A 15,529-nucleotide genomic window follows, 5' to 3' on the forward strand; every position below is an offset into this window, starting at 1 on the left:
TTTGTGTGTGGTGATTTGGAAGTTTTATTCGTTCTTTTGGATGAATTTGAATATTTCCTTACACTAATATATTAAATTCATTTAAATATTTGTTAATGTGTAAATATCTATGTAAATAAATAAAGCTTGCTCCCTATAAATCAAATCTACTATTATCGACTATCGACTGTGAATTTAAAACTCTGCTTTGAAATACCTACTCAAAAATACCAGCTCTCAACGTGAGCAATCAAACGACAAAACATGCAATACAATGTTAATACACTTCTACAAGAAAAAACAGGACACCATAGTCCCCCATAGTCCCCATCATTCCCCATCGCTTTTATAACAACGTTAATCGCACATTCTACCCCCATTTGTCGAACCTGAAAACATATTTCCCTGAAAATGCAAAGTACTGAAAACAGTATGAATAAAATTTGGCCCAATTGTAAGTTTATACGCGAAAAATGAGACTTAAAAAGGAAAAACGATTTCGGAATGGAGATTACAATGTAAGAAGTTATTTGTGTTGGGGCTATGAAACACACGGGTTTAATATTGTGATTTTATATTCTTAAGTTTTATAGAGTCGTACGTATAATGACGTTCAGACTCAAGTGTCAGCTGTATGACACTTGAAAAAGGGGATCAGCCAGCTGTGCAAGACATAATGCACGAGCATTTGCTTGGACACAGGTGCACTCACTATTCCTTCACTCTCATTTGCCGATGGGACGGCAATCAGTCACGACTAGAGAGAGATCAGTCGCACGACCGACATTTACGTGCTCTTCAATGCAAGGTCACAAAAAGATTTTCCAAAATCTTTTTCTGGCATTTTAATGCAAGCAGAACTATCTATTGAGTCCCTTTCCAAAATTCAAAAACAAGCTTTAATTTTGAATTATTATTTTAAGCCAAAACTAACATCAATCCGCTAGTTTCACAGCCGCGTTATACAAAACAAGTACTTATGATTTTATATCTTATTTCTATGACCTGGCACATCGCCCGTCTGTGGGCTGCATCACAGCCTATCCCGTGTTATGTGTCATAGTGTGTTGTATGTATGCACGTGTCGAACGTTCCAGAAGATCGGACGCAAATGATTTGATGATGAAGAGTTTGGTGTTAAACTCCCTTACATACACAATGGTACCTAATTAGTACCTAATGAATTTAATATTCACCATGTCTCAGAAAAAATGATTCGTGTTCTTCTTGCTCTCGTATTTTTTTATAGTATTAAATCCTTATATTATTTACTTTTATACTTACCAAGAATCGTCGGTCGTTGTTATGTATTCTAATATTCCATAAACAAGGAAACTTTCATCAAAATAAAAATACATCAATCACTTTCACACTTCCTTAAAATGAGACTGATTAAAAAACTTTTTCTAACTTATTTTGTAAATATTTTGTCAACACCCAAACTTTACTCTATATTATTCAAAACACCAATGGAATACTTTTGCCAACTTACATCACATAAGCCGCCTTGATCTCGAAGTTTCTGCGTAATTATATTAACCGGATTGCGCCGGTTTTCAGCGGTTCTCACTGGTAATCTCCGGTTTATACCGACTCTAGAGTTTTGCGACGATATTTGTTTTAATTTTACGACAAACTCAAGGTTGACGGGATGATCCTGTTTTTTATGTGTTTGTGCAAAAGATTGACGAAATTATTAAAAGGAAAAGTGATCCAGACAAAGTGCTATGTGTTGCTCGGGAGTTCGCCGCTTTTTTTTCAGCAAATACTAATAAATTGGCACTATTTCAAGGCATTTTGTATATGTCATGACAATGATAACTTCACTACCGCTTGTAAGTACTGTAGTTTTAATTTATTTTATTAAGGAGCACCAATAGCAAGTTTTAATAAGGTATTATTACTACGATTATCTGGTGCTTTTTAGCTAGCATGTGAAAATGGCACCAAAAAGACATTTCCTTTTTATTATTATCGAACCTAAGCTCTTACTTGAGAAGTTGGTTCTTTAACCTCTAGGCCACCTAAAGTAACCATTTGACCAGTAGTACAGCTTCAATAAAACAAAAATCCCAAAACACAGTATGTTGCTTTGTACCTCATTTAAAAACACCTACATTCCTGTTCACATCTTTGAAAATCTGGTATCAATAAACAAGAGAAGACAAATGTACGTATTATCCGGATTCAACCGGATCTAGGATAACAGGATTCCAGACTTTATGTGAAGCCGGAACTAGTTCATTCACAGTACTTGGTTTTAACACGGATTTGTCCTCTAAAACCATGTTTAGTTCAGATCTGAGTTCGAATAGACACAATGCTTTATCTTTAACTAGATGTATTTCAATTAGTATTATTATCATACACTTTTTGAGTATCCTATCCTATTAATATCCTACAAATCCTACTAATATTATAAATGTGAAAGTTTGTTAGAATGTATGGAGGTATGTTTGTTATTCTTTCATGCAAAAATGGCTGGACCGATTTGGTTAAAATTTGGTAAGTATGTAATTAGGTGATGACTTGGATTAACACATAGGCTACCTTTTATCAACATGCCACGCGTTCTCAATTAAAAAATAGCAAATTAAAAATTTTATTTTTTTTGAATCTAATTTAAAAATATTTCACTGTACTTCCCACGGGACCTTGGTGACACCGCGTGTAAAATAATATAGATAGATAAATAAATGTTTTTAGTTCATTAAAAAGCAAATAAATGCTTAGTCACATACATGCAATTGTTTTGATACAAAAGACATTCCGTTAATTTATATTATTATAGTTCGGCCATTCAGAGAATGCGTTCCTGACACGTCGCGATTGAACTGACGACGTAACTTTGCAATGGCGTTGCAGTTACGATAAAAATATTTTTGCTGGTTGTTTACCGTTTTAACAATTGAGGAGCATTAAAACAACATTATTATATCAATAATCAATGAATGTTATTACGTCGTCAGTTCAATCGCGACGTGTCAGGAACGCATTCTCTGAATGGCCGAACTTATAGAAGATGGAATTATTCATTTACCTTTTAACACCATTAAATTGATTATATTTTTTTTCTACTATTTTGTATTACGTTGGTAGACAGAAATAAAATATTAATTTTGAAAATATTCAATGAAGCATGACTATGATGTTTAACTTTTGGTTGCTCAACTACATATATTATTATGACAAAGATTTTGTAACTGAAAACTTCTTTATTTTATTTCTTGGGTTATTTTAATTTTTTTTCGGTATTCCACCCGTGGTGTTACATAAATGTGTGTGGTGTTGAAAAAGTATATTACGACGCTGTTGGAAAATGATATAAATGTGTCATAATATATAGTAGAAAACATGACGTGTAATAAAGACACTGCATGTTTGTACAATATTAAGCAATACAAACTTCAAGTTTGTGTTAAATATCGATCTGGCTTTTTATACTCACGTATAGAATGTAGGTATATAGAATAATTCAATTGATGGTAACATCAATGAAGGCTTATACATTGAATCGAATATTATTTTTATCATCATCGATAATAATATTACGACAAAAAGAACACGCATATCGAATTACGTTCAAACTGAATATCGCAAGTAAGGACAGTATTATTAGAAACATCGAATGAATGTTACATACCGCATGTGAAGATACATTAGAATAATAACAAACAAATAACCTTTCAAGCAATTAATTTAATAGTGTTAAGTGGTGCCAATACGACTATAAAAAGAATGACATACAACAACCATGAGATATTAAACGCGAACACGTCAAAGAAGACAGTATGAAAATATCAGTGGCTAATAAAATCATCAAAGATACATTCTACACTATAGAACCAGTAAACTGGCTGCTAAGAATATTCAACTTATCATGTATCTACCGAGAAAATGGAGAATTAAAATCATCGTGGTCGTTAACCAAAAATATAATCTACGTCACTGTTCTAGCTTTCCTCAACGTTCTCTTTTTAATCACCAATTTTGATCGGTGGGACTCCTTCGTGCAAAATTTCTCTTCTCTCACATTTGCTGATGTCATACAATTGACCTACGTTATCGGTTATATTGAGTATATCGTTGATTTAGTTTTTATCAACAAGAAAGGCAGAGACAACTACTTGAAGTACTTTAAGTCTTTCGACCACATTGATCAGTTGTTAGGCATGAATTCCTATGATGAAATTAGAAGGTTGATCTTGAATATTATTTGGATCTCCATGATAATGTTTGTGATAAGTGCTACAATTGATCACATCAGTTGGTCTGATGGTTACCAATCGTCTTCATCCCTTTTGATCTCGTTGAACAATTTTTATTTTTTCTTGAGTATGCTTACCGCATTGGATGGAGTATGTCACATGGTACAGTTAGAATATCGACTGAAGTCGATGAAAGAACTTCTTGAGGTATGTAGCTTTTGTTATGCATATTTTTTGTGGCCTTTACATCTATGTGTTCTCCATAACATATGTGCTGTGCACCTAAAATAATAGCCTTAACCTTAATTAATCATCATCATCCTCTGAGCCTTTTTCCCTACTATGTTGGGGTCGGCTTCCAGCCTAACCGGATTCAGCTGAGTGCTTTTCAAGAAGCGACTGCCTATCTGACTTCCTCAACCCAGTTACCCGGGCAACCCTGAGACTGGTGACCCTGTTAGACTGGTGTCAGACTTACTGGCTTCTGACTACCCGTAACGACTGTCCAGGATGTTCAATGACAGCCGGGATCTACAGTTTAAAGTGCCATTGCCATCCGAAACAGTCATTGGTGTCTAAGATATACTTAGAAAGTACATACAAACTTAGAAAAGTTGCATTGGTACTTGCTTGACCTGGATTCGAACCCGCGCCCTCATACTTGAGAGGTTGGTTCTTTACCCACTAAGCCGTAACCTTGAATATGAACTGAAATATTTTGATAACTAGTATTTTCACATTTGAAAGCTTGCTTATTTTTAAATATTGAGTCCAAATAAAACTACTGGTGCTTAATTTAACAGAGCTACTACAATTGTCCGAACCAAGAAATACCCAATGAGGATGATAAAACTTGGGCTACCAAGACAGATTCTGGAAGGTGCCGGGTGGATTCCTTGAAGACCCTCAACTACAGTCGTTTCACTGAAGTTATTGGCTTCAATAGATGCTACCTCCTTTTGGTGGAACAAGCATACTACTTGAATGGCAAATATGGTTTAAGGGTAAGTAAAGTGAAGATAGGAAGACTAGCTTTTCTTTATATTATTAGTAAGCCGGTTTATGGCAGATTTTTTCAAATTAATAGTCTGTTAGAGCATAATTGTGATTCTTAGAAATCGTTAGACCCAAAGAGTCATTACTAAATTGTTAGTCACGGGCTTTGAAATGTGTTCATAAATGTGACTTATATTATATACGTTTATTTTGCAGCTTTTAATACTCTGCATTAATTTCCTCGTCAATATGATCAAGTTGTCCAACTTATTCATCAGATTTACGACTGGGGCAATGGTGAGTTTTTTTTATTTTATTTCTTAGATAGTATAAGTCAAAAATACCATTTCGAAGACACTGGTAGACAAGCCCTTTATGTACCAGGGCCGCGGTAACTCTTTCGAATAATCCCGCAGCCCCAGCGGCTAACCAACCAGTCATATCTGCATATTGATACTTTGACTTTGACTTTGAATTGACTTTGACTTTGATTGACTTACAGGTACCCCCAAACGGCAGTTCCCGCTTGCTATCGTTCGCCAGCATGATCAAGTTTCTTAACTGGGGAGCAGTTTCGTTCATCATAGTGTACAGATGCGAACAGGCTTACAAACAGAGCGACAGGATACTGAACATTATAGACTTGGTGCTGGTCAATAAGAAGAATTGTGAGTATGGGATTATGGGTCTTATTTTGATGAGGATAAGGTTGAAGTTGATATCGGTATAGTTGGAGGACTAATAAGTGATAAAAGTAATGTAGATGAGCGAAAGACAATCTAAAAAGATAAATATTTAAAACTCTGGGCTTCTTTGAAAAGGAAAAATATGTATATGCTCTTCTTCCATAGAAGACGTTTAAGTCGACAAAGAAAAATAAAGTGATCAATGAGTAAAGGTGTACAAATAAAAAAGTTAAATGCTATATTGTAAGTATCTTGTAGCTAAGATTTGAAAACCTATGCAAAAATATGGATCCTGCTATTTTGTCCATCTCCCATAACAATAAACCTAATAATGTTTGTTATTTTCTCTATTTTTAGCTAACAGCCTGACGACTACCTTAGAACATTTCCGCAACCTCCTCATAACCAGACCGATTAAGTTTCATGCAGTCCAATTCTTCACCATCGAGTATACTCTACTGGTTTCTCTCGCATCCACCATAGTTACGTATTCTATTATCATGCTGCAAAACATGCACTGAAGGTCAGTTGCAAAAACTTATCTATCTGTTGATTTGCTAACTGGAGATAGAATGTTGACCTTGTCCTCATGCGATTAGTGTCAGATTGCTATCTCTAGTGAGGAATCCGAGGAATAGATAGATCGAATATTGGGACCAGCCGTATGATGAAGATTTTACTCAAAGAATTGTGAATCATATGGGAAGCCGAGAAGAAGAAGTGGTTTGGGTACAGTGCGTCAACAAGTGCGGATTTCAATAAACTATTTGTTGGAATGTAGAATATTTTTGTTATTTAACCGTACTTATATAATACTAGTCGTTTTCCCGCGGTTTCACCCGCGTCCCGTGGGAGCTACTGCCCGCACCGGGATAAAATATAGCCTATGTTACTCGCAGATAATACAGCTTTCTAATGATGAAAGAATATTTAAAATCAGTCCAGTAGTTTTTGAGTTTATCCATTACAGCCAAACAAACAAACAAAGTTTTCCTCTTTATAATATTAGTATAGAAATGCAAAAAGTAACTCTGTCTGTCGAATCAAAATTGTTAAACACGGATACCTGAAGCACAAAATAAATAGGTACAGAAGTCAATCTACATACAAAGCGCGTTCGAGTCACGCAGCATAGGTGTCCATGTGTGCATGTTCACAGACGCGCTGTCTCAAAACGACTCAAAACACTGCGAGCACGGCTGGCTGCCGCTTGACACACGCGCGTCACACACACGTGATTTGACTGTAATATTTTTAATTCTAATCACAAAAAAAAAAAAGTAATAATGGAGCAACAAAAAAAGTCGTATTATAATTGTTCAGTGGACGGTTGTTTTAATACAACAATAAACAGTGAACTGTCGTTTTTTAGCCTGCCGGTTGATTCAGAGAGGTAAGTACCTATGGTATGTACATACCACCTACCTACCTACCTACCTACCTACCTACTTACCTACCTACTTATTTTCTCATATTTCGATGGTTCGTTTAATAAACGCAGTAGGTACAAATAGGTGGGTAGTAGGTAGTAGGTAAGTAAGCGCCCCGGTGGCCTCTGGCCCAATGCCGTAATAAGTTTTGCTAGTGTTGAGCAGAATCGGGGGTCAAAGGTGTTCGTACAATCTCTTGGAAGAAGCCACTTGACGAAGCTGACCACAACAAGTGGAGAAGTCGTTTCTTCGGTACCGGCAGTCCTTTCGGAAGTGGAAAATTTCTATGGCCGGTTATACGCATCGCAGGCATCTCGACCTGATCCCGGAAATGAGGATTCTAGAGCCATATTAATACGCCATTTCACCGAAGACCTGCCAGAAGTCAGCAGTGGCGAAATCGACATCGCTCTGAGACAGCTCAAAAATGGAAAAGCCCCTGGCGAGGATGGCATTACAACAGAGCTATTAAAAGCGGGAGGTAAGCCCGTACTGGGGGAGCTCCAGAAGCTTTTTAATGCCGTCCTTTTCGAAGGGAGAACTCCAGAGGCGTGGAGTAGGAGTGTTGTCGTCCTGTTCTTCAAAAAGGGAGACAAAACCCAGCTGAAGAACTATCGACCCATTTCCCTCCTAAGCCACGTATATAAGCTGTTCTCAAGAGTGATCACGAACCGACTTGCGCGGAGACTCGACGAATTCCAACCACCGGAGCAGGCTGGGTTTCGGAGCGGATACGGCACCATAGATCACATCCACACAGTGCGGCAGATTATACAGAAGACCGAAGAGTATAATCAGCCCCTGTGTCTAGCATTTGTGGACTATGAGAAGGCCTTTGACTCGGTTGAAATCTGGTCTGTTTTGGAGTCCCTGCAGCGTTGTCAAGTAGATTGGCGATACATCCAAGTGATGAGATGTCTCTACGAAGCCGCTACAATGTCGGTCCAAGTACAGAATCAGCAAACAAGGCCCATACCGTTGCATCGAGGAGTGAGACAAGGGGATGTTATTTCCCCGAAACTGTTCACTAATGCAATGGAGGATATGTTCAAGACGCTGAACTGGAAAGGACGCGGCATCAACATCAATGGCGATCACATCTCTCACTTGCGATTTGCTGACGATATCGTCATCATGGCGGAAACGCTGCGGGACCTACAACAGATGCTGAACGACCTGGCTGAATCTTCTCTACGCATCGGCCTACGGATGAACTTGGACAAAACCAAGGTCATGTTCAATGAACATGTTCTACCGGAACCGATTGCGATACACGGCGCCGTTCTCGAAGTTGTTCGGAAATATGTATACCTCGGGCAGACATTGCAGTTAGGTAGAAACAACTTTGAGGACGAGGTGAATAGGAGAATTCAGTTGGGTTGGGCTGCATTTGGGAAGCTACGTCGAGTCCTAACATCGTCGATCCCACAGTGCCTAAAGACAAAAGTCTTCAATCAGTGCGTCCTGCCTGTCATGACTTACGGAGCCGAAACGTGGACACTGACGGTACGGCTGGTCCACAAGTTTAAAGTCGCTCAGCGGGCTATGGAAAGAGCTATGCTTGGCATTTCTCTGAGGGATCGCATCAGAAATGAGGTAATCCGTCAGAGAACCAAAGTCATCGACATAGCCCACCGAATCAGCAAGCTGAAGTGGCAGTGGGCTGGCCATATTAGCCGAAGAACCGATAACCGTTGGGGTAAACGAGTTCGAGAGTGGAGACCACGCCTCGGCAAACGTAGTGTAGGACGTCCTCAGGCACGGTGGAGTGATGACTTGCGCAAGACGGCTGGCAGGAGCTGGATGCGAGCAGCCGAAAATCGATCTCAGTGGCGTGCACTTGGAGAGGCCTATGTCCAGCAGTGGACTGCTATAGGCTGATGATGAGTCAGCCAGTCGACCCAGGCGAACCTACCTACCCTCAAAGATTATTACTATAGTTCGGCCATTCAGAGAATGCGTTCCTGACACGTCGCGATTGAACTGACGACGTAATAACATTCATTGATTATTGATATAATAATGTTGTTTTAATGCTCCTCAATTGTTAAAACGGTAAACAACCAGCAAAAATATTTTTATCGTAACTGCAACGCCATTGCAAAGTTACGTCGTCAGTTCAATCGCGACGTGTCAGGAACGCATTCTCTGAATGGCCGAACTATAGTAGGAGTTGATCATTTTTGTGATCATGGCGAGATTATGTTGTAAGGTAGACGAAATATTTCGCCAGCAAGTTAATCATAAGATACGAGCACCACTACCACGTTATTTTATGCGCATAAAAAAGTTGACAACCATAGCGCAACCCAGTTTAGGCATGAAAAGTGAAGTAAATACATGAGATTGACTTCTGTATAGTAAGTTCAACTCAGTCTTGCGCGCGGCCTTATGTTTGGGTAACCCTTGTACATATACAGTGACTTTGTGTGCGTGACAAGAGGTACAGTCGGGTACAAATATACAGTTATTTAGGGGTTGTATACGGCTGTTTAAAGAAAAACAGTTATTACGTAATTTAATGTTTATATATTTATAATGATTCTGAATCGCTACTTGAAAAATCAAATTATGAATTTTCGGATTCGCTACTCTCCAAGGTGAATTATAAATTCTGACTCCATGTCAAAATGTCTATAGTATTCTTCTTTTTTCTTTTGTACATGTCGACAAGTATTATACCACATCCCTTCATCAATTTGACTTAAACGTTCATTTATGAGTTTCGTTATTTCCGTCTTATTTTGGTCGACATTATGCGAAGCAATATAATTTTTTAAAATTCCGCACACATTTTGTTTACATTATTATACTAGATTATACGTTTTTTTACATTCTTAGTCCACACTTTTATTTATTGTCCGCGTACCCCGAGCTAGAAAATATGTAAGGAGTATTTAATTCATCTTAGATATTTCACCTCATTTATTTCTTAGATACTGTCAATGTCAATTTGAAAAAACGTATGAGAAAATAATGAAAAACTGTAAAATGTAATAATAAAAAGCTTTGAATGTTGTTTCATTTTTTGAAACGCTACCTGACTCCTTAAACGTTTTCTCCGTGAAGAACTAGACATTTTCGTAAACGACTGTACCCATAACAAAAGCGATAAGAACACGTCATGCTCGGACGACGTCGCTGTCATACAAATGAAAGTTGTATATTTACAAGCCGACGCACACATAGGGCCGCGCGCAAATCTGAGTTGAACTATCTATACCTATGTATTTTGTGCCTAAAGAGAGGAGAAGAAAAAGGTTACATTTTATCTTAACGCGGCCAGTAGTTCTCTCGGGTACTTAGTGAGTGAAACCGCGGGAGGAAGCCATTTCCCAATATTAGCGATATAAATAATTTATCTGCATAATGATACTTTTGGAACGCTTCAAAAATGCTTTTGTTTCATTTTGATTGAATATTTCAAATTATTTTATCTTTTGGTCTGCGAAATTCTAAAATGATACTGCAAATTCATCCAGGCAAGTATGTTAATAATTTTGTAAATATTCATTTTCTGTTTGAAAGTTGCAAAGTTCATAAAAGCTGAAAATATTGATATCACACTTTTTTCATTAATTCTTTACCTTCTCTTAAAATCATAGATATAGGTACATGCAGCATATAACAATACACGAGTTTGTTTGCTTGCTGAGCACGTAATCTCAGGAACGGATCCAATTTATCAATCAGTGTTACATAGCACATTGTCGAAGAATGCTATAGATTACTTCTAATCCAAGCGAGAAGTAGTTTGAAGTAGTTTCCACAGCACAGGGCACTGCAGACAGAGGCTCCTACCAGAATAAAACTCAACATACACTAGATAACGACCCTTCAGACGCGTTGTATCCCGCAGCTGTAATGATCGGCGATGAATGCCGTTCGTCTGTATCTGCTAATGCAATATTAATGAGCGCTGCACTCGATGACGATGCACTGTCCAAATGAGGATACAGGGAGGTTTGTACAAGTTACATAGGAGTATACAACGAGTAGGTAAAAAAAGGTGTAAGTAAGGTAGTACATAGGGGATTGCATAAAAAGTACATAAGGAAGAACATATCAAAGGGCATAGGGGTAGTATGTAGTAGAAGGATTTTTTATCATCATTCATGATAACGTGGTTTTCTAGTCTTAATTTAGTCAATCATCAGTTAACCTCTATTTGAGGAATAAATATAAAGGCTACATATTTACTGTACAAAATCGCAAAACAGATAACTTTTATTAATTTGAATTTAAAAAAATCTGTTGCTCTTACCCATAAATACCTACCTACGTACAGTTGCAATCTCAAAGTAATCTGAACATCACTTTAACCAGAAACATGGACACAAAACTTTGTCCAAGAATCTCCAAAATAAACCATAATACGACAAAATATTCCATCCCTAATCCTTTTATGCACCACTTATAATCCCCTAGTCCCCAATGTCCCCATATTGTTGGGAGACTTAATTACATAAGGCCTTAGAACTTGCAACCAACTGGAGCCGCACAAATTAGTCTCTATGCAAAAGTCTGCCATTTTAAATGTGAAGGGCCAGGCATCACAACTAATTGGTATGGCTCAGTCATACACGCACACGACAAAATACTCAAACATAAAACAATTATGCTTGTCACACAGAAGGCTATAATTTTAAGTTTACGGATAATGTACTATTATTTGGCGCAACTACAGCTCGCGACAAATTAATTTGGATTTCTGAAGTTAGCTGTTCGACTTGCGCATTTGCTTGTAGACATTGTCGTCCAGCTTTATTTGTCCGAAGTTGAATTCTGTTGACTTAACTATAGTCGAAAAAGTATGATCAAAATATCACTGCGGATGCGTGATACGTCAAATAGCTGACTTCGGAAATGCAAAGTGGTTTTTCGCGAACTGTTTCAGATTCCGTACAAAAGCAAAAGGGACGGCTTGGCAATGTCGTATCCAGTTGTTAAACACTCTAAGCATAAAGCCCTTTGCTGTTATGTAGTACAATGTGTCTTGGGAGATTGGGGACTTGCGTTAAGTGTCTGGACAATGTTTCCTTTGAGCAAGACTGATGACTATGTGTAGTGTTTTGTTTTTAAGTACCTAGCTGTTGAATGAATGGAAATGGAGTACTTATTCTTCTTGTATACTTACACCATATTTTATAAATGAGTTCTTTATTTGTGTAGAGTATTTTTTCAACGTATTAAGTACTACCTTCCGCCTACGGCTTCGCCAGCGCACATAGGGGTATTTTGCACTTTTAGCCGGGCGAAACTAGTAAAAACAAAATTTCACATAAAAGAAAAAAATTCTACTTGTTAGCCAGCCAGGTAACTACTGAACGAAATCTGAGCTTTTTTGGACTCCTGCCCACACGCCAGCTACCCACAAATCTGTCAGAACTTGATCGTTGTCACATGCACTCACATCAGTTACTGACTGCATTAAAAACGTGCCGTGTTTGATACCTCAGAGTTTTTTATTGTGAGTTAGATAACCAAAACTACTATGGATTATCATAATACAGGTAAGAACAGTTTTATTTGTTATGATTTACTAATGTTTACGTGTAATTTTAAGATACAAAATCAATTTTTGAAGTTCAACAGTTTTTAACGTTTTTTTGTATGAATTCTACTATTCTCAGGGATTAAAGTTATCCTTCCGAGTGTTTCCGGGTAACGATTTCTATTGTAACGTATTACAAAATCTGTCAGGTGATAGATATTACACACATTGGGTGCTACTTTTTGCTACTTTGCTTGAAAATAATGGTTAATGGTTTTTAGCTAACATCAGCAGAAAAGTCTAAGTTTTGTCGAAAGTAGCAAAAAGTAGCACCCAATGTGTGTAATATCTATCACTTGACAGATTTTGTAATACGTTACAACAGAAATCGTTACCCGGAAACACTCGGAAGGACAACTTTAATCCCTGAGAATAGTAGAATTCATACAAAAAAACGTTTAAAAATGTTGAACTTCAAAAATTGATTTTGAATCTTAAAAATACACGTAACCATTAGTAAATCATAACAAATAAAACTGTTCTTACCTGTATTACGATAATCCATAGTAGTTTTGGTTATCTAACTCACAATAAAAAAACTCTGAGGTATCAAACACGGCACGTTTTTAATGTAGTCAGTAACTGACGTGAGTGCATGTGACAACGATCAAGTTCTGACAGATTTGTGGGTAGCTGGCGTGTGGGTAGGAGTCCAAAAAAGCTCAGATTTCGTTCAGTAGTTACCTGGCTGGCTAACAAGTAGATTTTTTTTATTTTATGTGAAAGTTTGTTTTTACTAGTTTCGCCCGGCTAAAAATGCAAAATACCCCTATGTGCAGCGTCGAGTTCGGTTATATCGCAATTCCAAGAGAACTCTTTAAAAGTCCGGGATAAAAACTATCCTATGTTCTTTCTCAAGGTCAACTCTATATCTGCAGCAAATTTTACTAAAATCAGTTCAGTGGTTAGACGTGAAAGCGTAACATACAGACAGACAGTCAGACAGACAGTGTTACTTTCGCATTTATAATATTAGTAGGGATTGCGAACTTAAAAGCAAAGTCTAAGTCAAATTCACTTATTGAAATTTTATTATGCTTAGTTAAATAAGAACTTTTCATGTCAAATTGCATTGGACAGCATCCCCAACGCTCCTCTTTCACCAAGTTCACAATAGCCTTCAATGCAAAATATTTTAATACCCATAAAATTAAAAGAATTAACAAAGAAAAATACCTTCAATTCGCATAATTCATTTCCAAGCAACTGGAAGTTCGAAACATCTTTAGTCCATAAAGAACCAATATCTTTTATCTTTCGTACAATCGAATTAACTTGCTAAAGACAATAGAGAGATCAAAACAAAGTACTATAATTCATTCTGTTTGTCTTAACAAAAACTGGGCCGAGATATGAAAGTGGAGTGACTGCCGTTAAGCGTTTTGGTCGGATATTACACGGTTTTAGTTCTATATATAAATATTACTGGCAGTAAGCCAAAGGAAAGGGTAAGATTTTTCTTGCAAAAATATCTATGTACTTGGACATTCAGACAGACTACTCCGCGTATCCGAACCAAAAGTAGCCTAGATATAACCTTCCTCGATAAATAGGCTTCGTATGTAACAATTAAAGAATTTTTCTAATCGCACCAGCTAGTTCCTTAGATTAGGTAGCATGTTCACACAAAGAAGGAAACTCTTCAGCTATATAAAATTAAGCATAGATTATTGTATTAGCAACGATAGGTACTCGATGAAACCCACGGAATAGATTCAAAATTAAATGTCTCGAAAACAGCAACAAAATTAATCACACCAAAACCCCGAAAGTCATTCATAAAGTAATTAAAGATCTACAAGCCGATACAAACAAATTATTATCTCATTTCCTTACAAATCCATAAACACCCTACAAATGAATACCTGTTAATTCATTCGTAAAATAATTCTATTGAGAACCGAGAAAGTTCGCTAATTTATTATATTTTATGGGGTTGCTAATGGCACTTTAATTAGTGCCCAACGTGAAAAATTACACGCCCTAGGTACGTAATCTGATGTTTGAATACATTTCGTTGGACTTCTGATAAATTAAGTTTGTTCAGCACTTAGATAGGGATCTTGGGATTTTCTTTGAATAGTGAAGGTGACGGATTTTTGGGAATATTAAATTTATAGGAATTCAATTTACTGGGTGAGTTTTGGAACACAGAGTGAGTTTGGCAAGAAAATTAGATGTGTTTCAGGATTTTTCATTCCTATTAGCAGTTGTGTGTTCTGGCCAGTTCTGGCTTACTGAAAGGATAAATATATAGAGATATGTACATACGACATGCAATACATGCGACGTTTGTCATTTCAATCTACCCACATTTTTATTTATTTTATTTATTTATTTATTTATTATGTTAAAACGGTTTACACACCAATTACATTAACATAAACAAAAAAAAAACGAAAAGAAAAACAGAAGAACATATTGTTATAAAATAATAAAAATAAAACTTAATAATATTACAGAATAAAATATTAAAAACACAACAAAAGGTAAATATACAATTTAAATTAGACTACACAAATTAAACACGTTCACATAGGCTAAGACAAAAACACATTATTATTTTAAAATCATCAGCGAATAAATCACAGTTCGGTTCAGCTTCCATGAGGTCGTTGAGCATAGTTAGAGCACGGGGAACCGGTGATGAGGCGCGGGCCACTGTGCGACTTGTAG

At 36.9% G+C, this 15,529-nt stretch overlaps 1 protein-coding gene across 1 annotated transcript; it reads left to right on the plus strand.

Annotated features, from left to right (window-relative positions):
- The first annotated feature begins 3,770 nt into the window (after nucleotides 1-3,770).
- Nucleotides 3,771-6,390, plus strand: LOC124638470. The gene is made up of 5 exons (XM_047175441.1): nucleotides 3,771-4,394; nucleotides 4,991-5,191; nucleotides 5,400-5,480; nucleotides 5,686-5,851; nucleotides 6,227-6,390. The coding sequence occupies exons 1-5, from the start codon at nucleotides 3,771-3,773 to the stop codon at nucleotides 6,388-6,390; spliced, it is 1,236 nt and encodes a 411-aa protein (XP_047031397.1).
- The last annotated feature ends 9,139 nt before the right edge of the window (nucleotides 6,391-15,529 follow it).

The sequence above is a fragment of the Helicoverpa zea genome, chromosome 17 (assembly GCF_022581195.2).
Source record: "Helicoverpa zea isolate HzStark_Cry1AcR chromosome 17, ilHelZeax1.1, whole genome shotgun sequence".
Lineage (NCBI taxonomy): Eukaryota > Metazoa > Arthropoda > Insecta > Lepidoptera > Noctuidae > Helicoverpa > Helicoverpa zea.

What these genes read in the sequence shown, in the direction of transcription:
- LOC124638470 (XM_047175441.1), top strand. Translation starts at nt 3,771, where the DNA reads ATGAAAATATCAGTGGCTAATAAAATCATCAAAGATACATTCTACACT. An exon ending in ATGGCAAATATGGTTTAAGG is followed by an intron (nt 5,192 to 5,399) that starts GTAAGTAAAGTG and finishes TTTATTTTGCAG; the next exon opens with CTTTTAATACTCTGCATTAA. An exon ending in GCTGGTCAATAAGAAGAATT is followed by an intron (nt 5,852 to 6,226) that starts GTGAGTATGGGA and finishes CTCTATTTTTAG; the next exon opens with CTAACAGCCTGACGACTACC.